General features: G+C 45.6%; 4 protein-coding genes across 6 annotated transcripts; 3 read left to right on the top strand and 1 right to left on the bottom strand.

Moving 5' to 3' along the window:
• The first annotated feature begins 3 nt into the window (after window positions 1-3).
• LOC118511146 (mediator of RNA polymerase II transcription subunit 15-like) lies at window positions 4-9,809 on the top strand. 3 transcript variants are annotated; one of them, XM_036053877.1, is made up of 3 exons: window positions 4-156; window positions 995-5,079; window positions 5,446-9,809. In XM_036053877.1, the coding sequence occupies exons 2-3, from the start codon at window positions 1,261-1,263 to the stop codon at window positions 6,580-6,582; spliced, it is 4,956 nt and encodes a 1,651-aa protein (XP_035909770.1). In that variant the 5' UTR covers window positions 4-156; window positions 995-1,260; the 3' UTR covers window positions 6,583-9,809. The 3 variants fall into 3 exon arrangements, with proteins under 3 accessions (XP_035909770.1, XP_035909788.1, XP_035909779.1); XM_036053895.1 differs by having other exon boundaries at window positions 7-156; window positions 1,008-5,079; XM_036053886.1 differs by having other exon boundaries at window positions 9-339.
• Window positions 9,810-10,738: 929 nt separating this feature from the next.
• Window positions 10,739-13,659, top strand: LOC118511133. Its single transcript, XM_036053867.1, has one exon. The coding sequence runs from the start codon at window positions 10,838-10,840 to the stop codon at window positions 11,297-11,299; it is 462 nt and encodes a 153-aa protein (XP_035909760.1). The 5' UTR covers window positions 10,739-10,837; the 3' UTR covers window positions 11,300-13,659.
• LOC118511123 lies at window positions 10,775-13,672 on the top strand. Its single transcript, XM_036053858.1, has one exon. The coding sequence runs from the start codon at window positions 12,445-12,447 to the stop codon at window positions 13,594-13,596; it is 1,152 nt and encodes a 383-aa protein (XP_035909751.1). The 5' UTR covers window positions 10,775-12,444; the 3' UTR covers window positions 13,597-13,672.
• A 12-nt stretch (window positions 13,673-13,684) lies between these two features.
• Window positions 13,685-18,108, bottom strand: LOC118511117 (lipoamide acyltransferase component of branched-chain alpha-keto acid dehydrogenase complex, mitochondrial). The gene is made up of 4 exons (XM_036053845.1): window positions 17,640-18,108; window positions 14,811-15,500; window positions 14,344-14,739; window positions 13,685-14,251 (listed from the first exon to the last, which is right to left on the bottom strand). The coding sequence occupies exons 1-4, from the start codon at window positions 17,724-17,726 to the stop codon at window positions 14,012-14,014; spliced, it is 1,413 nt and encodes a 470-aa protein (XP_035909738.1). The 5' UTR covers window positions 17,727-18,108; the 3' UTR covers window positions 13,685-14,011.
• Window positions 18,109-21,194: the final 3,086 nt, after the last annotated feature.

Below are 21,194 nucleotides of genomic sequence, written 5' to 3'. Positions count from 1 at the left end.
CTTTACGTGCTGGGTGGGAAATGTTTTGTTTACACTAAACACAAAGAAAAAACACGTTTTTGTTAGCATTAAAACGGTTTGCCGACAATAATATGATGATGGTTCAACTTTCCTAGAGCGTGGTGATTTCACCCCTTACAACAACGACAGGCTAAGGTAATATGAAACGCGGTTATCTAGACGGCAGCATTTGCTCTGAATGCGACCATTTCCGGCCTGCTTTTGTAGTGCGGGACAGCGTGCAGTGTGTGCGGGAGCAATAGTGTGTAACAGAGTGTGGATTAATATGGATTGATGTGTAAAGGAAATGGAATGCAAATATCTGCCACGCATAAAATGGTCAGTGTAACGTTGCACAAAGATGGTATTCGTAAAATAGATAGTCTTGCGCTAGAGTAAGCATTCTCTCTTTGCATCATTGTTTTACCGCAACTTCGTTTCTGACCCGTTAAGATAAGCCATACTTCAAAACATGTTTTCATGGGTTTGCCAAGCAAATTGCAGAGTTTTTATCTGCAATATTGTAGCCAAACATAAATTACCAAACAAAAATCTTTGGAATTTGCTTTAATTGTCTTTTTAGAAAAAGAAAAACAATGAAACAACTCGAATAATGCTGCTGAACCACCTTACCCGTTTAAGCCCCATGTTTGAAGAGTTCACTCTCTGTACTTGTATGTGCTTTATTTAATTAATTGTTACAACTTGTAAATTTTACAAACAATGAGCAGTTCATTATCATAAAATAAAATTCAAAGTAGTTGTTTCCTTATTACGCAAAGACTAAATACTAAAAAATAGGTCTTTTTTGTACGTGTGTATACAGCCGTACAGCGTGCGTTCCGTGCACATTTCTAGCGCTGGTCGTCATTCGAGCAGTCGGCCCGTTTTCGAGCAGTGTATGTGATGGTACAGACAACTGCGCCATATCCAAGCACCGCAAGGCAAAACGGCAAGCTGTCAAACGCTTTGTTACGCTTACTTTAATTTATAGAATTTCTGTGCAGCTCCATCGCAAGATTCTACCGTGTACATAAAATTTGGTTCTTGGAAGCAAAAAGTGTGCCCGTGAATCCATTCCGATCCCAGTAGCAACGCCTCTGAAGCGCAGTCCCTCGAAATCAACAGCCGCACAAGTCCGCATTCCGGGGGGAACGCTTGGCTCTGTCGTGCAGCGTATTGTTTTGATAGTGCAGTCAGCTAGATGCGTCGCTCCGTTTGGTGGCGGACCCGGGCCGACAGACACCAGACCTCGCTGCAATGAATCCGACCTCGCTGTACATTACGACGTCGCGGCTGGTCTTCCAGGGCGACATAGTGGCTGAGCTGCAGGATCTGAACCGTCTGTTGCCCTACCTGCGCAAAAGCTTGAGCTGTGCGGTATGCTGCAAGCTGCTGGTTGAGCCCCATAGCCCGTCGACGGGCGACTGCCAGCATCACATCTGCCGTGTGTGTGTTGGCAAACACAAGAAGCTGAAACCGGCTTGCCGTTTCTGCAAGGGTTTACTCCAGTATCGGGAAAACACGCAGCTCCGGCTGCTGCTTCAGTGCTACAAGAGCATCTGTACATTCATCCGGTCTCGGCCAGTGTATGCGGATATATGCAAGTGTGCCCCGAACCAGCCGGGAGGTCCTGGAGGGACTGAAGGTAGTGCCAGTACAAGCGGTGGTGGTGGTGGTGGAGGTTCCGTCACAACGCCCAACAGCTTGATGGATCTGATTGACGAGGGTGCGGCCTTCGTCGATGATTTTAAGTGTAATTCTGGCCTGTCAAAGTCAGCCTACTCGATACTGCCGTGCATCTTCCCACCGCCCGTCGTGACTGTGCAGCCGACGCCCACCGAACCGAAACCGATCGCTGTCGTGCCACCGTCCGCACCGTGCTGCTCGAAGGTGGCCGCGAACAAACCTAAACCTGCCGGCAAAACAGCACGCCCGGTTGAGAATCTTAAATTGGTATTGCAGGACAAGAAAAAGTTGTTGCGCAAAACGACACCGCGCCAGCCAAAACAAGTGGAGCAGCACCAAAAACCAGCGGCACAGCAGCAGCAAAAGAAACGGAATCAGCCAAGACCAAAACAAAAGGAAGTGAAGCAAGAGCAGCAGCAACAGCAGCCACAACAACAGCAGCCACAACCACAGCAGCCTCAACAACAGCAGCCACAACAACAGCAGCCACAACAACAGCAGCCACAACAACAGCAGCCACAACAGCAGTCACAACAACAGCAGTCACAACAACAGCAGCCACAACAACAACAGCAGCAAAACAAGCAGCCAATGCAAGTGCCACAACAAAAGCAACCACAAACGTCGAAGCAGCCACAAAGAAAACAGAAGCAACAGTTGATACCAGTGCAGCAATGTTCTCCACTTTTACAGAAGCAGCAGCAGCCACAACAACAGCAGCAACAACAACAACAACAACAAAAACAACATAATCAGCAGATGAAAGTACAGGTGTTCCAACAAATTATTCCGAATGTGTCCCAGCAGCAGCAGCAGCAGCAGCAACAACAGCAAAAGCAACAACAGCAAAAGCAACAACAGCAAAAGCAACAACAGCAAAAGCAACAACAGCAAAAGCAACAACAGCAAAAGCAACAACAGCAAAAGCAACAGCAAAAGCAACAGCAAAAGCAACAGCAACAGAAACAGAAACAGCAACAGCAACAGCAACAGAAACAGAAACAGCAACAGCAACAGCAGCAACAGCAACAGCAACAGCAGCAACAGCAACAACAACAACAACAACAACAGCAACAGCAACAGCAACAGCAACTGCAACAGCAGCAACAGCAGCAACAGCAGCAACAGCAGCAACAGCAGCAACAGCAGCAACAGCAGCAACAGCAGCAACAGCAGCAACAGCAGCAACAGCAGCAACAGCAGCAGCAGCAGCAGCAGCAGCAGCAGCAGCAGCAGCAGCAGCAGCAGCAAATACAACCCCAAAGGATGACAATGCAACAGGTGCCATCACAACAGGAACAACAAAGGCAGCAAGCGCTTCAGCAACAAAAGTCATTGCAGCGAAAACAGCAACCGCAACAACAACTATTGCATACACAACACCCGCAACAGCAGCCGCAATCGCAATATCATCCGAATCATCAACAACTAGCAAACAACCAGTCGAAGCCGCAACAGCAACAAGTTCTGCCTCAACAGCAACAGAAGCAAGTGGTGCCGCAACAATCACGACAACAACCGAAACAATTCAACCCCCAGCTGAAACTGGAACCAAATCCGGAATTACAATCGCAGCAATTTTTGTTGCCGACACAGCAACCTCCGCTACAGTTGATGCAACAACAGCCGCTGCAAAAACCTTCACCTGTGCAACAACAGCTGCTGCTGCTGCAGCAGCAGAAACCGGCGCAGTTGCCAACACAGACGCAGAAGCCATTGCAACAGAAACCGCAACTACAAGTGGTCGGTGGAAAGACGCTAACTTCAGCACCAACGACGCTGCCGGTCCGGCCACAGAAATCTCTTTCGCTGCAGCAAACCGTCCAGGTAAAGCAGGAATCGGTAGAACAGTCGCAAGTGCAGCTGCAACAACCAATGTTCCAATTGCAGCAGCAGCAAAAACAACAAAAGCAGCAACAGATTGCTTTCCAAACGCAGCCGATGCAAACAATCATGCAGAAAACGACACCGCTGGTAGTACGCAAGCAGCCAGAAACGATCGAGTACTTAAAGGAAAGTCCGCAGCAGCAGCAAGATCAGCAGCAGGACAGCCGGCAGAAGCAGCTAGAGCTAGCGCAGCAGAGGCAGCAACAGCAGCAGCAGCAGCAGCTACAAATTGCTCAGCGACGACAACAGTTGCAGCAGGCGATGCAACAACAACCACAAAAGCTCGCTTCGCAACAACAGCCCATTGCAGCAAAGCTAGCATCGCAGCAGATGCCGATCACTCAGCCACAATCGCGTATGGCCTTCTCGGGCATCGTGTCCGATGTAGTCATTCGTCCGACAGCGACAAAACTCAACACCACCACCACTACCCTCATACGAAACATGCTGCCGGCACGCACTGGCCCCACCATAATCCACGCAGAGTCGCTTGCGAATCGTCTCCCGGCTAGTACTGGCAAAAGCAGTGCCATGGTACCACCGAACGTCGCCAACACACCGCTCCTGACGCAACCGATCATCAAGAACAGCTGCGTACCGACGACGCCACGCATCGTCAACATTACCACGCCGCAGGAAATTAAGTTCGAGGCAGCTCCGATAAAAACGGTTTCCAGCGGTACCACCATGTACTCGGTGCTGTACGCCGAAAGTGGCAACAAATTTACGATCAAGCGAAAACCGGACCCAGTATCGGCTGCGAAACCTTCACCGAACGGTGGACCAACGGCCAAAATAGCAACGATGCTGTCGAACGCTACTGTTGTTGCTACCACTACATCCACTACTACGACTGCGACCGGTCTAGCGGGCAGCTCACGCTCAATAATGCAACCGGTCAAGGCGGTGAACGGTGATGAACAGTCAAAGTTGGCAATGGGTTCGAAAGCACAGACGCAGCAGACGCTTAACAGTCCGATTGTGCTGCAGTTCCGGCCACCGGCCACACGACCGATACAGTTGTCGTTGCAACAAAATGCTACAGTCGTTCAACAGCAGCAGCAGCAACAGCAACAGCAGCTCCAACAACCACAGCATCCAGCACCGATGGTGCAGCAACAAATACAACAGCAACAACAGCTGCAACAGTATCAACAACTTCAGCAACAGCAAAAGCTCGGTGGATCATCGCAACAAACAGTTGTGTCGCTCGCACCGCAGCAACAGCAAAACTTCCGCTCGCTTATCATTCAACAACAGCAGCAACAACAGCAACAGCAGCAGACGGTACAGCAACCATCATCACAAGCACCACAACCACCATCACAGCAACAGCAGCAGCAAGCATTGAAGCGTAAAGGATGCCGGTGCGGTAATGCCACTCCAACACCCGGCAAGCTGACTTGTTGCGGTCAGCGGTGTCCGTGCTATGTGGACTCCAAGTCGTGCGTTGACTGCAAATGCCGCGGCTGTCGCAATCCTCACCGAGCGGACGGTCTTAAGGTAATATACATGCATGATCATACTCATTCACTAACTCGACAATTAGTTCTATCAAATGTTTGCTTATTTAATATGAACGCCTGAGTTTATGCTTGGCTCACTTCCATTGTATTGCATTGCATTTGATAATGTACTGTATTTTTTTTCCAAAAATAAGCTGTAATCCGTAAGACGTTCCATTTTCTTTGGAATGCAGCTGTAAATTACAAATCTCGTCATTTGAACTTGTCTATGTGACGTCTGCCAGTCAGCCACACGAAAACCTCCCAATACCGATTATTTCTATTTCAGACGAATGTTCGCTAATAGTTAATAACAATAATTTCACAATTAGCACAATAATATGGTATCCATTTAAACTTTCAGATTCGTCGAAGCTTGTCGGAATTGCTGCAGCAATATAATGCGCCGACCCCCACTACCACCACCACCAACACGACCGCTACGACCACAGCCACCATTGACACGGTGTCCGCAGGTGGGGTGTCTATCGGTCCAACGATAACCGCCGTCACGTACGCACTGAACGCACTAAAGCCAACTAATGCGGCGTCCACCTCGACCGTAGCAACTGGCAGCACCAAGGTGAAGGTAATAAGTGCCGGGCAGCATCAAATCCTACACACCACCGCTAAAGCGGCACCAGCCACGGCCACCGTAAAGACCGGTTCCGGCGGTGGTCGTACCAGAACAAATGGTGGCGTCGGTGTGTGTCTGCTGCCGAGAGCGTCCCAGACCGCAACCGTACCCCAGACCAGTGGCGGTACCATCACGATCCGGCCGTTTGCAAGCACGGGTTTCAGCGGTGGCACTACCACCACCATCAGCTATCTGCCCTCCGCTTCTAATTCGTCCGCCTCCACATCGTCGTCGAGTGCATCATTGTCGGGTGGTTCATATGCGCCAACGTTGACACGCACACCCGTGTCCCAACCCGGCGTCACAACAACGCCCACCCCGACAAGCGTAAGACTGAGCAAACCCGCACGCACCAGTAGCACCGTAACGTCCGGTGGTTCGTTCACATCCCTTTCTACCGCCACATCGTTGGAATCACGCGATTGGCCACGTCTCGGTGGTGTCGGTAGTATTGGTGAATCTAAATCCTTCCCCAAACATTCGCCACCGGGAAGCATTGAGCTGCTCGACACACCGTCGCGCGAACGGCGTAACAATTCATTCGTCAGTGGCAAACCGGACGCGCTGCTGAGCCAAAGCTCGGTAGCGATGATGCCGGTCACGGCCTCCCCAACGTCCGCCTCGTCCTTCTGCTCGTCGCCGAGCGTCTGGTCACCTTCACTGCCGAGCAATCTGTTCGGCAGCAGTGTAGCGTCGGTAGGTGGCACCGGGTCACCAATCGGGAGCGGTTCGTCCGTGCCGGAACTGTCCTCCCTGTCCGGGTATGATGCGAACAGCTTTGTCAACATGCTTGATCCGGATGGTGTGATTGATCTGTGCGACGATCTGGAACTGAACGCGGCGAACCTCATTTCGCTCGACTGATCACATCCCACGTTAATGCGGCAGCAGTGTTGTTTTTGAGCCATCAGCTACAGGGAACTGATTGCAACATCGTGTAAGCGAAACGGATTTTTTTTTTATACCACAGCATTACCTTCACGTTCGGAAGAGTTATTGTATTAACTATTTGCTATTTTGTTTTGTTTTCTACTAAACCCACCCACCCGGGGTGTACAATTTGGACTGTCCGCTATCTTTACTGCTTGATATGCTCTCTCTCTCGCTCTAATACTTCATTAATTTTCCACTTCACTTAACTTTTTTTTTGTAGACTACTAAATGAAATTTTGTAAACAATTTTAAGATACACACACACACATTTGTCGAACATGTTTTTTAGAGATTCGAATTTGTTTTTAAAAATTGTGTTCTTTTTTATCTCACAAGAGCCTACAGAAAGCGAGCTCAGATGAGAGATTTCCCAGTTCCCAGGCAATGATATAATCAAAATTAATTTACGTAATTGCGTACCCGGTGACCCCACTGTACGGTAGAAAGGAATTGGGAAGATTTAAACTAACACAACCCGTTTACTAAACGTAATGATTGCATTGTGGATGAAAACGAGATTGATAGGGTACAACTTGCAGTACACATTATTTTCATAAGCACGGATTTATTTGCAAAACAAACTAAAAATACAATATGTGTTTTGTGTTTGTGGGGCGGTCGGGTGGTCTTCACACGGCAGGACCGGAGTTTCAAATCCCATCCAGACCGTCGCCAGACTTTGCTGCGGGTGAAATCAAGTCACAGAAAGCCAGAAATGGCAGGCCGAGACCTCCCGAGGTTGTAGTGCCAAGGAAAAAGAAGAAGAAGAAGAGTTTTGTGTTTCTAGTTCGTTCGCGTCGCAAATTTTACAGGCCAGTCGTGTGCTCCAAGATGATGAATGGCTCCTAAAATGGGCTTTTCTGGCAGCTTTGTTTTAAGTTACTTTAACAATATCTTCTTCATCTTGCACCACATCCTCAAGAGGTCTCGGCCTGCCACAGTTCTGGGATTCCTGTGACTTGGTTTTACCCTTGGCAAAGTAGTCAGCCTTGCGTATAGGGTGGAATTTGAACCTCGGTCCTGCCGTCTGATGAGCCACCGGACCGCCCCGGAACAATTTAACAACGCACAAACAAGATTTTCAACCCGTTTCATTTGTAATGAGCATTTTTTATTGTTTGTTTCTATTATATGTCTGTGTTTCATGAAACTCTGTAGTTTTCCCCTAAAATGTAATTTTTTTTTATTATAAAAAAATTAGAAAACACATAATATCATTATTTCACGTACAACAGGGCGATAGAAGAGAAAAAAAGTGACACACACACTGATCTGATTGTGCGACGTGTTAGGATTGGATAGGATATTTAAAGGATTTCCACCTACTTCTGGAGGAAAACTTCAGTGTTCAATGTTTCTAGGATCTAGATTGGATGTTCCCGAAAGCAGATTAGTGTACCGTGAGGTAATATGAGCTGAAGAATATGGTGTAGTTGTGTCAGATGTACGTACGTGTATGCGTAAATTGACGGCCATTGCAAAAAGAAAACAAAAATAACCCGTTTCCCACCATCAGCGGCGCTGTTCGCCAGCGAAATCTCGTATATCCGGTTACGGTTTAGTTCATTTTTTTACGTTTTGTAATCCTTTATGAATTAGTTGATGTTAGGTATAGCTCGTACGTACCGTATCGATGTGACATTAGACATATTGGAGAACTCCGGAACGCACACATACTGCAAGTGTGTTGACCTACCCCACTTCATTTTGGCTCATCATTATTCGAACAACAAGTATTTAGTAATTTATCCACGATTGTGTACGTGTCTGTCTCTGTGTACGTGTGTAAAGCCACAAGCGCAAATGACTAACCACTCTGACTGTCTCATAGTAGCAAACACTTTACGTGTGTTTATAGTTTGTAGTTGCGTAGCTTGTAGAACAGATGTGTAGACTACTAAAAACCTAGTGAGGACAAGAAACCGTTTCGTTTCCTTTTTGGCACTGTCGACTGTGAATGTAAAACGTGAACTGAAAAAAAAGATGAATTTTATTGTATAGGAAAAAAGGAAAACCGAACAGAAATAATAATTTGGAACTTTGTACACACGCGAACCGGGGCAATTGAAATTGTTGGAAAAATTTAACACAAAATTCAAAAACATACATTTACACTGTACTGTCAACCAGTTTTGGCCACAATCGGTTTCTCGTAAGAAAAAAAAAAGAAAAACAAACCCATTACTTAATTGTGAATATTGTCTAAAAAGTAGAACAGAGGATATGTCAAATCAATCGTGCATTATGTAGCACTGCTTTTACTGCAAACGATGCACGCTACCCTGTATGTTTCAGTGTACGCATGTTGTGAACATGCGTCTAAATGTTTCATACATGGTAAACATAGCAAAATGCATTTTAATTTTAAAACATTATTACTTTTTCCTACGCAAAGCATCACCACACGAACAAGGTAGGAGAATTGCAACATAGTAGAGCGCTGGCCGATGGAGTGGCATCGACTCCGCAGGGAGTTTAGTGGAAGAAGTGGTAAGCCTCGAACGATCTATGTCCAGAAAGTAGACCGCAGTCGAGTTCTCCCTTCGACGATCTCAAAATACGGCATATCCTTCGCACTCCTTCATCGCAAAGTTCACTGGCCAGAACTCTTGTGCTTATCGGCTCCTCTAGCGCTCTCCTTCTATTATAGGCACAAAATTGCATTTACGATGGATTACAAAAGGAGGTGAATATTAGTTGGTTGATTAGTTTATTAGAGACTTTGAGTCATTTCAGACTTCACTTGTCTCGAAGGAGGAAAGATAGAAAGCAGAGCGAGAGAAGAAGATAAAAAAACACACACACGAAACAAATCTCCTTATTTGGCGTAACTCTAGACTAAAAGTTGAAGATTTAGATAAGAAGAAATGCAAAACAAACAAAAACAAAACACCGAAAAAGAGAACTTTATTTAGATGAACGATGAAAAAACTCTCCGTCTCTCTTTCTCTACACAAACACACTCATCCATCAGAACCGTATCTATTCATACACACACACACACACACACACACACATTACATTAAAGCTTTGGACGAAATACATTAAAAGAAAAGAAGAAAAAAAAATGGAAGGAAAATTATTTTTGTACCATTGTATAAAACTTCGCTTTTTGTACTGTTGTAATGCGTATAATAAAAGCTATTAAATAAAAATAAGTATTCATATTATTTACCGTAAAGTTTTGCTGGAGAATCTTCAGAGGTTGCTTCCTTTCGGTAGGTATTTCTTTGCGAGTCAACTACCAGGCGCCTCCTTCAGAGTTGTGTGTTAACACGTGTTAATGAAAAATTGGTTCAAATTAAACATATTTTTTTATCAGGCGCTACAGCCGCTTTGCGGTCTTAGCCTACTGCAACAATCCTCGATATCGCTCACGGTTTAGGGCCTTAGTCTGCCATTCCATTAACCCGGCCGTTCTGGCGGACGCATCAACGCCATCACTTCATCTCAATTTGGGCCTACCACGCCTCCTCTGTCCGTGTGGAAGGCCTAAAAGGACTTTACGGGCTGGGTCGTCCGGTGTCATTCTCATGACGTGACCAGCCCACCGGAGCCTGGTGAGTCTAATTCGCTGCACGATGATGAGATCATCGTACAGCTCGTAGATCTCGTCATTGTAGTGGCTCCTCCATTGTCCTTAATTTTAATCATAACCGATTAAAAAAAAACTACAACTTGCTAACTATAGCTAGGATCTGCTGTTTTTTTTTATAAAACACTGCAGCATTAACTTTATTATACCTTTTTTGCCGAATAGAAATTTTGAAATAGCAATACGACAAGGCCGTCCTTTATGAATAAAAAAAATTGAAATATTTTCTAATTTGCGTTCATGCTTCTGCTTACTGTATTGTATGTTACGAAGATTGCTATATAAAACTTTATATATTTTGTGAATTGAGAAAGTTTTTGCGTTCTTTAAGCACACCTAAAATCGTTTGTTAACTATTTGAAAGGGTAAAAACCCCAAAAAAAAGACGGTCTTGCCCATTTTTTCAAGGGCTTTTACGCTTCAACCTCAAGTAAATCCGGCACTATAAACGCATTGCCTTTCTCAGGCAACTGCCAGAAATGCTGTGAAAACCAAAACAAAGGGTGCACCCCTGGTATAGCGCGCAGTTCAGGAAAAAGACACAAACCACCCGTCAAGGGCACGAAATTCAGTGACTCATACTGCAGTAGAATGTTTTCGTTTTTTAAAAGCAAAAAGCCCAGTCCCACACAGATCCCGTCGGATCCAATTCCTGGCGCGATACCACCGGCTCCGCGAGAGGACGATTTCATCTTTATCGAACGACGCGGCCAGCAACCCGCCGCCGACGATGGATCCAGCACCGGAACGGGTACGTCTACCGGAGCAGTAGCGGGAGTGGGCGCAGGTGGTGCACTTTATCCGAGCGTACCGGAACCTCCGGTAGCTGGCAACGAACAGGCAGGCTATCCTGTCCCGGCCCGGCAGCGGAGCGATGAAAAGACTGGTCACGCACTGCACGGTGTCCCGTTTCGTCTGTCGGTGGACATTGGACAGCCGACGGATATGGAGCTAACGCGCATACAGGCGAACGAAATACTGACCTACATCGCACGGATAATGTACGCGCCAGAGTATGACTTTAGTCTAGAACGGAGCGTGCTGCAGGATTGAGTGCGTTGCGGACTGGAGCCAACTACCACTAGGCTGTATATACGAGCATGAGTCTACAACTCCAATAAACCAATTTTTCTACTTATTTGGTATCGTAATGTACTCGATACGATGAAGAGCAGGAAAAGGAAGAAGGCCGGTACATGCATTGGCCAGTTGATGTGATATTAAAAAGTGTGGTCAACCCAATATTTGCTTACAATCAACCAGAAGCTCCCGATGTACCCGTGGCATTGCAAACTGTAATAAAACGTTTGTTTCCTATTTATTCTGATCATACTGGGGCGTGTCCTCCCTTTAAGGATCAATAATTATTTACTAAACATAAAACATATTTTGGCTTTATGTTCTTCAGATGTGCGAAGACGGAGAAATTATAGGTATGATGCTGCGTGGGATTAATATATGCCTCAAGTAACAATCAATAAGCCATCCGGTAGACTCTTATCGTCGTGTTGGGCATACATTTTCTGGCTTCATATGACTTGTGATTATATCTCGTCCGTAGCTGGATAGTCATTCCTGCGTCAGATCCGGATTCGATTCAATATCCGATCATTCCATGTGCAAGAACGGCGCTGCTACCGGCTCTGCCACTGCTCCAGAACTCCATCTATCTTGGGTAAAAAATCAACACCCACAACAGCATCACAGATATTAACATACGCTGGGAATGTATAGAACTTCCAAAAATAATCTGAACTAAGAATTAAGATCCAGATTTTTAGCCTGTAGCCCTTGTATGTGCGGAAGGACACTAACGAACTATGCCATGTGGGCTCACTATTCTGCAGCGAATTAGACTTTAGCCAGGTGACTTGGACTGACACCAAACAACCCTGCCCTTAAAGTCTTTTCAGTTTGTCCTCACTTTACACCAACAAAACATCTTGTAGTATCTACTGGATGCGTTTGGGAACCAATCAGTTTTACTACCTGTTTGTCTCACTGTAACACATCCATCGGTTGAATTTATTCAGCTGAACTCATGCAAACAATACCTGCGATATTAATTAATGGACTTGTTAGCCTTCCTGTCATAAAATCGAAAAAAAAACTTTCCAACAACTGCTGCTGCTGCAACGTATTGTTGCTACATATAAAGAAAGGTTTGAGGCTCCACCGCATCCCAGCAAAATATCACGATGGTGTACCGCCTTGCAGTGAGTTGTCTACTGCTGCTAGTAGTAACCGAGACAGAGGTTACCGGTGCCTACTTTGAAGCAGCTCCCAGCACATACTGTACCATTCCACCGGACGTGATCAACGGGAAGCTCGCCGTACCGACAAACTTGACAACTACATGCAACCGTCGGCGACAGGAGTATGACGAAAGCGTTAAGCAAGTGTTTGAAGCCATCCGGGGCCATATTATGGAGCAGGTACAGGCCACGGAACCGATACGACTCGAGGTGAACAAGTTCACTGCCAACATACCGGCCATATTGAAACACGATCAGGTGAAAGACAGTAAAAATGAGCTGGACGAGCTTCGTACCCGTGTGCTGATAGCGGCAATTGAGGCAGGTCGTACACCGGACGCTCTGGCGCAGTACTTCATCCTCGGAGCGTGGGATCGGTGGCAGGAGATAGTGGAGCAGATCTATCAACACCCACAACGTCACCCACAGCACGTCGAAAATCTGCTCGGCTTCATACGTTCCGTACCGGGAAGGGAGGATCGTCTCGAGTTCTACCATCTGCTGAAGAAGTATATGGTCGAGAAGAAGGACTACGAGTCGTACCTTGGTGTGATGTTCGCCCAGGATGCCCGGCAAGTCGTGTTCGATACCGACGGTAAGACGGCGCTGAATGATAGTGATGTGGCGGCACTGTACACGACGATGGTTGACGGTGCGGCAAGATTCTTCCGACGAGCGTTGCTGACCGGCCAGGAACGATATGATCTCATCCTGCTCGATCGTAACTATCCGGAGCTGTTTGATATCGTGTTTGAGCCGATGTTTAACATAACGGCGGCAGAAATGGGCCGGTTTGATTCGTGGAAAATGATGGAAGCGCTCTGCCGGGTGCACCGCCCAATGGCAAAGGTACGCATGTTTAGGAAAACGGCCTACCTGCTGGTGAACAGCTTCAAGTGGGAAAAACAGAACGAGTACTACGCACCGATGCTGGCGGGATACTTTGAGGCATGCCTGCCACAGATCAAGGGCGATCCGGCTACAAATACCATGGTTGTTGAGGTGCAAAACATATTTAGCAGGTTTAAGACACGGATGAATTATAAAAGTATTTTGAACATTATCGGTAAAACTATTCATACCTACGCGGGATGAGAGTGAAAGCTTTTGTGTGCAACATTCTACAAAACCGACAATAAACAACCGGAACAACCCGAACTGTACAATGCTACGTTACCCGGCGTTACGCTTCCTGGACGTTGGTTAACGTTTATTGACTTGGTCGGGAAAGACTGTATTATGTCGTAGGGAAGAGATGGCAAATATGAAACATACCACACATACACAGCAATTCGAAGGGTTTTTTTTGTTTTATAGATTTCGAGCTCTGCTCTGCGATACATTATTCAACTCTAGGACCACCGCCACACTTCCATGGGCAGTTGTCGTTCGATATCTCGTGCTAGGTGGAGATAATATAAACCTTAAACAACTAGTAAATGCAATATCGGCACATTGATTGGGAATGTCGTCTACGTGAAAACCAGGTGTGCTTTGCACACGGTGTACCTCACTTGGCGCCCAGCATTAGTAGGTTCGGGTTCTCCAGGTACTGTTTCCACAGGTTGGAGAAGCTTGCCATCGTTACACCGTCGATGATGCGATGATCCGCCGTCCAGCTGACCACCATTATGTGCGCCGGTACGACACGTCCAGCTTCGTCGAATCGTGGCAATACCCGGGTCTGGCCAAGTCCACCGATAGCTACCTGCGGCGTCATGACGACCGGGTGCGTATACGTACCTCCGATCTGTGTTGGAACAAAAAAACGAAGAATAAAGAAAAGAACGATAAATTCCCGATTTCCAACCTCCACGATATCCTGCCAGCGCTTGTACTTACAATTCCAATGTTGGACAGTGCGAACGTTCCGTTCGCAAAGTCGTTCGGCGTGAGCGCACCCTTAGCACCACGCTCCTGCAGTGCGTTTAGGTCGTTAGCTATCTGAAGGATCGATTTCTGCTCGACGTTTTTCACATTCGGCACTACCAAACCTTGGGGCGTTTGCATGGCCACGCTGATGTTGTGGTACGTCTTGTAGATGACGCTTTCGGATGACTCGTCGAAGGAACTGTTCAGTATCGGGTGTTGGAGCAACGCGTTCGAGGCTGCCTTCAGGAAGAATGGCATATAGGTGAGCTTGACACCTTGGCGGGCCGCTTCCTCCTTCAATTGGGACCGAACCTCGACCAGCTTGGTGACATCCACTTCATCGCAGTACGCAAAGTGAGGTACTTTCTGTGGAACGAACCGAAACATGGTAGAGCGTAAGCTAGTGGGAATTACACACGGCTTCTAGCCTCACTTACCAGCGCTTCCGTCATCGAACGAACCATAGCCTTGGCAACGCCCTTCAACGGTACAACCGTTTCTGCCTGTTTCAGATCAATCGGTGTCGGTGTGGACGGTTCGGGTTTTCGTTGGTCCTTTGATGCAACCAGACTCGGATGTGGCTTCACCGTACCCTTCGGAATGACCTGCAGAAACTCGAGCACATCTCCTTTCAGCACGCGCCCATTACGCCCGGTCGCCGGTACCTTCGTCAGGTCCAACTTATTTTCCATCGCTATCCGACGTACGGCGGGCGTTGCTAGCACCTTACCGGCCGGCACCTGTCCAGCAGTAGCGGCCGGTTTCGCATCAGCCGGCCGTTCAGTCTCTTCATCCGAGCTACTGCTGCTACTACCACTATCGTCCTCTGCCTGATCTTCCACATCGAAATCGAGCAGCGGTTTGCCAACGAGTGCAATCTCGTCCACGCTGTGGTGTAGCTTGACGATTTTACCATCGTACCGGCTGGTGATCGTCACCGACGCCTTGTCGCTCTGCACCTCGCAGAGATTGTCAAACTGTTCCACCACGTCGCCCACCTTCACGTACCACTCCTTCACCGTCACCTCCCGTATACCCTCACCGATGTCGGACAGATGGAAGGAGACGACACGGTCCAGCACCGAGCTGGTGTGCAGTGCACGTCCGAACACATTCGCGTGCGGTGGCTGGAATTGGAGAGTAAAGCATTGCATCAACACACGCGCTCAAGCCGTAATATGTACATAGAAACGATCGATTAGCAACATAAACTCCTGGATGCCTACAGTGAGATGCACTGGTCGCTCGTTGCCGTGATGCTAAAATATTTTGATTATTCATCGAAATGTTTTGATTTACTGTAAGCCGGCGCATAGAGACGGTGATTGCGCTCATTGTACGGTTATGAATTTGTATTACTTTGCTGTACTTATGGAATTGGAAGACGCATCGGAGCATTAACCATTGCGTGACGTTATTGCATGAGAAGGTAGATTGCTTAATGCAGCACTTAAGAAATAATTAATAAAATGCCTTTGCAAGTTATGTTCTTTTTCTAGGTTTTAATAATTTATTCGTAGCCTGATATAAATGACTTAACGACCTACCAAAGCTTGGTCTCTCATTTCTTGGCTTACAAGACTTGTAAATATCACGTGCTAAGCCCTTATAACGGAGCAACGGTCCTAGTGGGATTTGCAACACGATGCTGCCGTGTAAAGACCTATACCACTGTCGGCTCAGCCAACAGATCGCCCCTATGCTTAATCCTGACACGGAATATTGAGAGATATTTCTAAATTAAGAAAAAAAAAATCGAGCAAACTTCGATTAGGATAACAGAAAAAGGGAAGTGTTACACTTCTTCGTGTAGTCTAGTAAGTCAGAAATGGCATGCATGACCCAAGTGATCGTTGAACCAAAAAAGAAGAAGTAGCAGTATAAAAGAAATCAAAAAAACTTCTTCTAAAGGCTTTGCTGACTTTTAAAACAATAAATTCTACAGGTGTGTCTTGATCACTGATTAAGTGCTGTATAAAAGTTCCGTAAACATTGCGACGACTTGTTCGCTGTTTTAAATCGAATAGATCATTTTTTGAGGTCTACAACAGAACCGGAAATGCAATCCTGTCCAGACCGTCTCACGTTTGACTATCTAGCTTATGGTACCTTATATCAAGAAGGCAATAAGTGGTAGACCAAGATCTCATTAAGGTTGTAAAGCCAAAGAAAAAGAATAAAATCATTGATTGGGCCGGTTTGTTGGTTTAGTGGTAGCAGAACCGGCTTCTATCAGTGCAGGGTATCAAATCGCATCATGATTGTTTCTCTGTACGCGGTACTGATTCATCGGGCTCTCCGATGGTATAGTCGATCAGTCTTTCACTCGCCAAGGGTGAGTGTCCAATCTCGTCCAGACCGGCTGCCCAAAGACAGGGCGTCCAGCTACAGGCATCTTAGGTCAAGCAAAGCCAGAATAGCCTCTTGAAGTTGTAGAGCCGAAGAAGAAAATCAACAGTCACAAATGGAAGATTCAGAAAGTCCTCCAAAGCGTTGTAGAGCTGAAGAAGAAGCCGATCATCGAATCGACGATGATTCGATTTGAATGTTGTAAAAACAAATTTGCTCACCATAAACGACTCTAAATAAAACGGAAAACAGTCTTCGAGTCCGCCCATAACTATTGAAGCGGAGGAAACGGTTTAGCACTCTACATTTTGCTAGGATGCGCAAATCTGCAGTTATGTTTTCCAATTAGCAGGCACACACAGACCTGTACGATGTATGTGTTAGCCTGGTAACTTGAGGTCCGCGCCTGCTGACGTCAAAAAACAACAACAACAGCAGAGCAGGCCACGTTGTTTGCGGTTTGTTGTTTGTCGCACGGAAGTTAAAGGGTCCGCTTGACAGGTTCGCGCGGCGCCACGCAATGACCCCCCCCCCCCTCCCTTTTATGTCCCTCCTCCTCCTGCAAACTGAACAGGCGGTCAGATAAGGGTAAGACGGGGAGTCGTTGAAAGTGAAATGTACTTCACGATGTTTGATCGTCGTTTGAGTTCGTTGCAATCAGCCGATCAGAAGCAGAGGTTCATATGGCTTCCGCCCATTCACTAGCTTAGGCTGACCGGGTTTGCCGTAAAGCGACACTCACACACGCACGCACATCTCACTGGAAGCTTATCGTACTGCGCATAGAGACGGGTATACGTCAGAGTGTTGATCGTGGGTTTGGGTTGCCGCACTGGAGTACATTACGTAATGGAGCGCCTAGGTCGTCCCCGGTGGAGCAGTGATCCCACTCAATCTGCCGACAAAACGATACTTACCGGGCGCCGACGGGTTGAACCACCGGTTAGAAGATGGTGCCGGGCGATAGATGCACCGTAGCGTCGCAGGTTAAAAAGCCCAGCCATTGGATGTGTCTGCGTATGTGTGTCTCGGTGAAATCAGTGCGGGAGTGTGAGATGTGCCCAAAAAAAAAAACCCCGTGTGAGACGTGCCCTTGCGCAAAAACAAAAAAACAACAATGGCACCACACAACGAATGCGCACCAACTGCTCTTGCTCTACACTGCTCGCTGACCACCGTCGGACTGACCCGAGTCTTCCGTTTGCCTCGCAGCTCTAGCGTCTCCGCGTGTTGTACGTGCCTGCCCTCGTAGTACACCTTCTGCACCGAGCTGGAGACGACGGCGGTAACCTGACACTGTGTACTCCGCCGCCGAAGTTTTGCGACCGAAGATCGGCACACTGGTGTTGGTGGTTTGGGGCTCGTACCCGGTTCATCGATGTGTGTGCGTGATCACGCACCAGCAGCATATAGGAACCAGCAGCGATGAAGGGAGGATGGAAGAGGTTCGGAAGGCTTGGCGGTTAAATTGTTGATTCGTTACCAGGGAAGATTGCTACGTGTTATCTCGATCAATTTAGCGGGGTGAGGCGTTTGCATGTATGTGTGCATATGTCCGTATGACGATGAGGGGCAACATTTGGAGCAAAACAACCACGTGTTCCGCAAATACTTGCGTACGACCTTGAAGATACGTTAGGAATCGGAATCGGTTTATTCGCTCGATCGTACCAATGTATTGGTGGCATGATACAAGAAACCTATATAAAAAATGAGAAGAAAAACATCTTTTAGCAAACTAACATTAAAAATAAGGGCGAAAATGAAGTAAAATAAGTGGAAGAATGCGCCAGAAATTTTTTTAGAGCTTACGCGCTATGCGAGAATCACGGTGAGAGATGGGTATGGTCATGCTCCCACCAGTGTGAAAATGGAGATTGAAATGTTTCAGTGAAGTCTTTCGCGCAGTTCAAATGATCGATTGGGGTAGGGTAACTGTACCAGTTTCCGGCACATTAGTGCAGTTGATCAGAAAAAAATACAAATACAATTATTAAACTTAATAATTTTGATTGAAGGTGGTATTATTTTGGTTGTAAAACTATCAAAGAATGTTTCAGTATTTATGATTTATTGTTTAAACCCAGTTTTTTAGAAATATTAGTAAAAATGCAAACATTGGTTTTGCTCCTATTTTGGGCAGAATGCTCCTATTTTGGGCAGGCCGTGTTCCTATTTTCGGCATCACGAATAGACGATTTGAAACACTCGAAAAGGTGTAATTAGTTAAAGAAAAATATGTTGAACAATTTTCTACTCTTACTTTGCTTAAATTCTTGATTGAAAGTAGTTAAATAATTAATTTTATGTTACCCAATTTTGGATATCAAACTGCCAGATACTGACGTCTCTCGAAAATCGCTCTGAAATTGCACTGGATTGAGCTGTCAAAAATCAACATTTACATCAAAGGAAGGATAGTCCCCAGCTATATTACTCCCGATGTGTGTTACAAGCTAGTGTCATAAGAATTATAAAAAGTGTTCATACTATGTTAGTATTCAAGAAGCAGCTCGGTAAGCCATCGCATTTTTGTCATCTTTGTACGATATTTGCCACAAAGTTTACAAAAGTAACAACCCGTATATCCCGAGCAGTCTAAATCTACTTTTATTATACTAAACCATCGTCTTAGTGGCCCTGTAACCGACAAGTCATACTAGGAACTTACTTCGTTGCAGATTGCAAGGCATGTATAATGATAAATGGTACCATTAGATGGTGCTAGCCAGTAGACACACAACTATTAACTATTATTAACGAAATTTTGAATTTAAAACCCTATATTCTTCATTTATTAAATTTATCTTATTATAGCCTTTTCTATGTGTAATGCATTTAAACTTTGAATCGCTTGTCCAGAGCTGCAGAGTAGGCATGACAAAGAAAAGCAAATGAATTGGTTTCGTTGAAATTTCGTTGAAGATAGTTAGTTTTAAGTTAATTTAGGTTAGTATGATTGTATAACTAATACATACAACAAAGGAGATAGGCTAGAGTGCAGCAATTGCAGGGGTATTACGGTGTTGAATACCGCCTACAAGATCTTCTCCCTAATCTTACAAGATCGACTTGTCCCATTCGTCGAAGAGATAGTCGGAAACTATCAGACAGGATTCCGAAATGGAAAATGAACCACTGCCCAGATCTTCATGATGCAGCAAATCTAGGAGAAGATGGCCATCTCTTCATTGATTCTAAAGCCGCATATGACAGCATATACAGGCTAAAACAATATGACGCAATGAACTTTTTTGGAGTCTCAGTCAAGCTTATCAGGCTTGTAAGTATGACAATGGTCAACATCACATGCCAGGTGAAGGGGGATGGAAAATTCTCATGGCCCTTTGCTACCACCAAAGGCTTGCGCCAGGGAGATGGGCTTGCCTGCCTTCAATTCAATCTGGCGATAGAGAGAGCAATCGGAGGTGGAAGCTTCGGAAACCATCTTGTATAAGTCAGTCCAGATCCACCGACAACAACATTGATATTGAGTTACGCGCATGGGCGCCGTTGCTAACCGGCCAACAGCCTGACTAAATTTCTCCACCTATCGCGACGGACGAAACTGGGACTGTATAAAAATACTGTATAGACTGTACAGAAACTAAAAAAAAAACATTTTCTCATAATTTTTGCATATTTTTACGTCCACTAGTACATATTTTTTATTGGGTTGAACATTGTTTCATGTATCATAATTACAGGGCCAATTACGAAAATCCATCGTTTATGATAGATTTCCACATTTTAAAATTCGGTAAAAATTACATTTAGTAATAATACGTCCAAAAATGCAAAAAAAATGAACGATGTTTTATAAAGTTTAGTGAATCCTAGGATGCAATTATTGGAGTTTTTATGCAAAATATCAGTTATTATGATTTTTATGTTTTTTTTAGTTTGATCTTTTATGGTCCCATTTTTTAATATAAAGCTACAAAATTAGCTTTCAAAATTTGTATAAAAAATCTTGGTACAGTTCGTATGACATAAGCGGGAGCGAAATAAATGTAGGGTCTTTTTGCGAGATAAATTGCTTTAAGAGCGTCGTGAATCTCGAAAACAAAAGATAAAATTATGCAAAAATTTGGACATGATGTGAAACACCAAAGAATATCAGAAATATTTTTTAAGATTTTTCCTGTAGTCAACGGCTACTATGCACACTCCTCTTTTACTGCAACAGAAGCGCTAAACAGAAGCGTTTACAAACAAGACTAGCGAAACTATCGGTCCTCCTGCAATGTTTTTTATAGTCATCCCGTCTTCTTTATCTTGTTATATTCTCTACAACTTTGCAGAACATGCCACTGAAATTACGTTTTGAAATGCTGTCGCTTCGCCTTCTAGTCCGTTCTTCAGTATCAAATCCCTTGATCGAAGAACATTTTAAAGCGCTTCTAGAGACAGGTTCCAAGAGCAAGATCTTGAAAATCTACGAAGATTTTGTTGCCCTACAAATGCATCCT

The sequence above is a fragment of the Anopheles stephensi genome, chromosome X, assembly GCF_013141755.1.
Source record: "Anopheles stephensi strain Indian chromosome X, UCI_ANSTEP_V1.0, whole genome shotgun sequence".
NCBI classification, from domain to species: domain Eukaryota; kingdom Metazoa; phylum Arthropoda; class Insecta; order Diptera; family Culicidae; genus Anopheles; species Anopheles stephensi.
The sequence above is the reverse complement of the archived record's forward strand: the minus strand, read 5'-3'. Positions and strand labels throughout refer to the sequence as shown.

Excerpts from the sequence above, each read along its gene's own strand:
- LOC118511123 (XM_036053858.1), top strand. The coding sequence starts at position 12,445 with ATGGTGTACCGCCTTGCAGTGAGTTGTCTACTGCTGCTAGTAGTAACC.
- LOC118511146 (XM_036053877.1), top strand. The coding sequence starts at position 1,261 with ATGAATCCGACCTCGCTGTACATTACGACGTCGCGGCTGGTCTTCCAG. Across the intron at positions 5,080-5,445 it reads ACCGAGCGGACGGTCTTAAG|ATTCGTCGAAGCTTGTCGGA; the intron begins GTAATATACATG and ends TTAAACTTTCAG.
- LOC118511133 (XM_036053867.1), top strand. The coding sequence starts at position 10,838 with ATGTTTTCGTTTTTTAAAAGCAAAAAGCCCAGTCCCACACAGATCCCG.
- LOC118511117 (XM_036053845.1), bottom strand. The coding sequence starts at position 17,726 with ATGGCTGGGCTTTTTAACCTGCGACGCTACGGTGCATCTATCGCCCGG. Across the intron at positions 15,501-17,639 it reads GTTCAACCCGTCGGCGCCCG|CCACCGCACGCGAATGTGTT; the intron begins GTAAGTATCGTT and ends CTCCAATTCCAG. Across the intron at positions 14,252-14,343 it reads CACTGTCCAACATTGGAATT|ATCGGAGGTACGTATACGCA; the intron begins GTAAGTACAAGC and ends GTTCCAACACAG.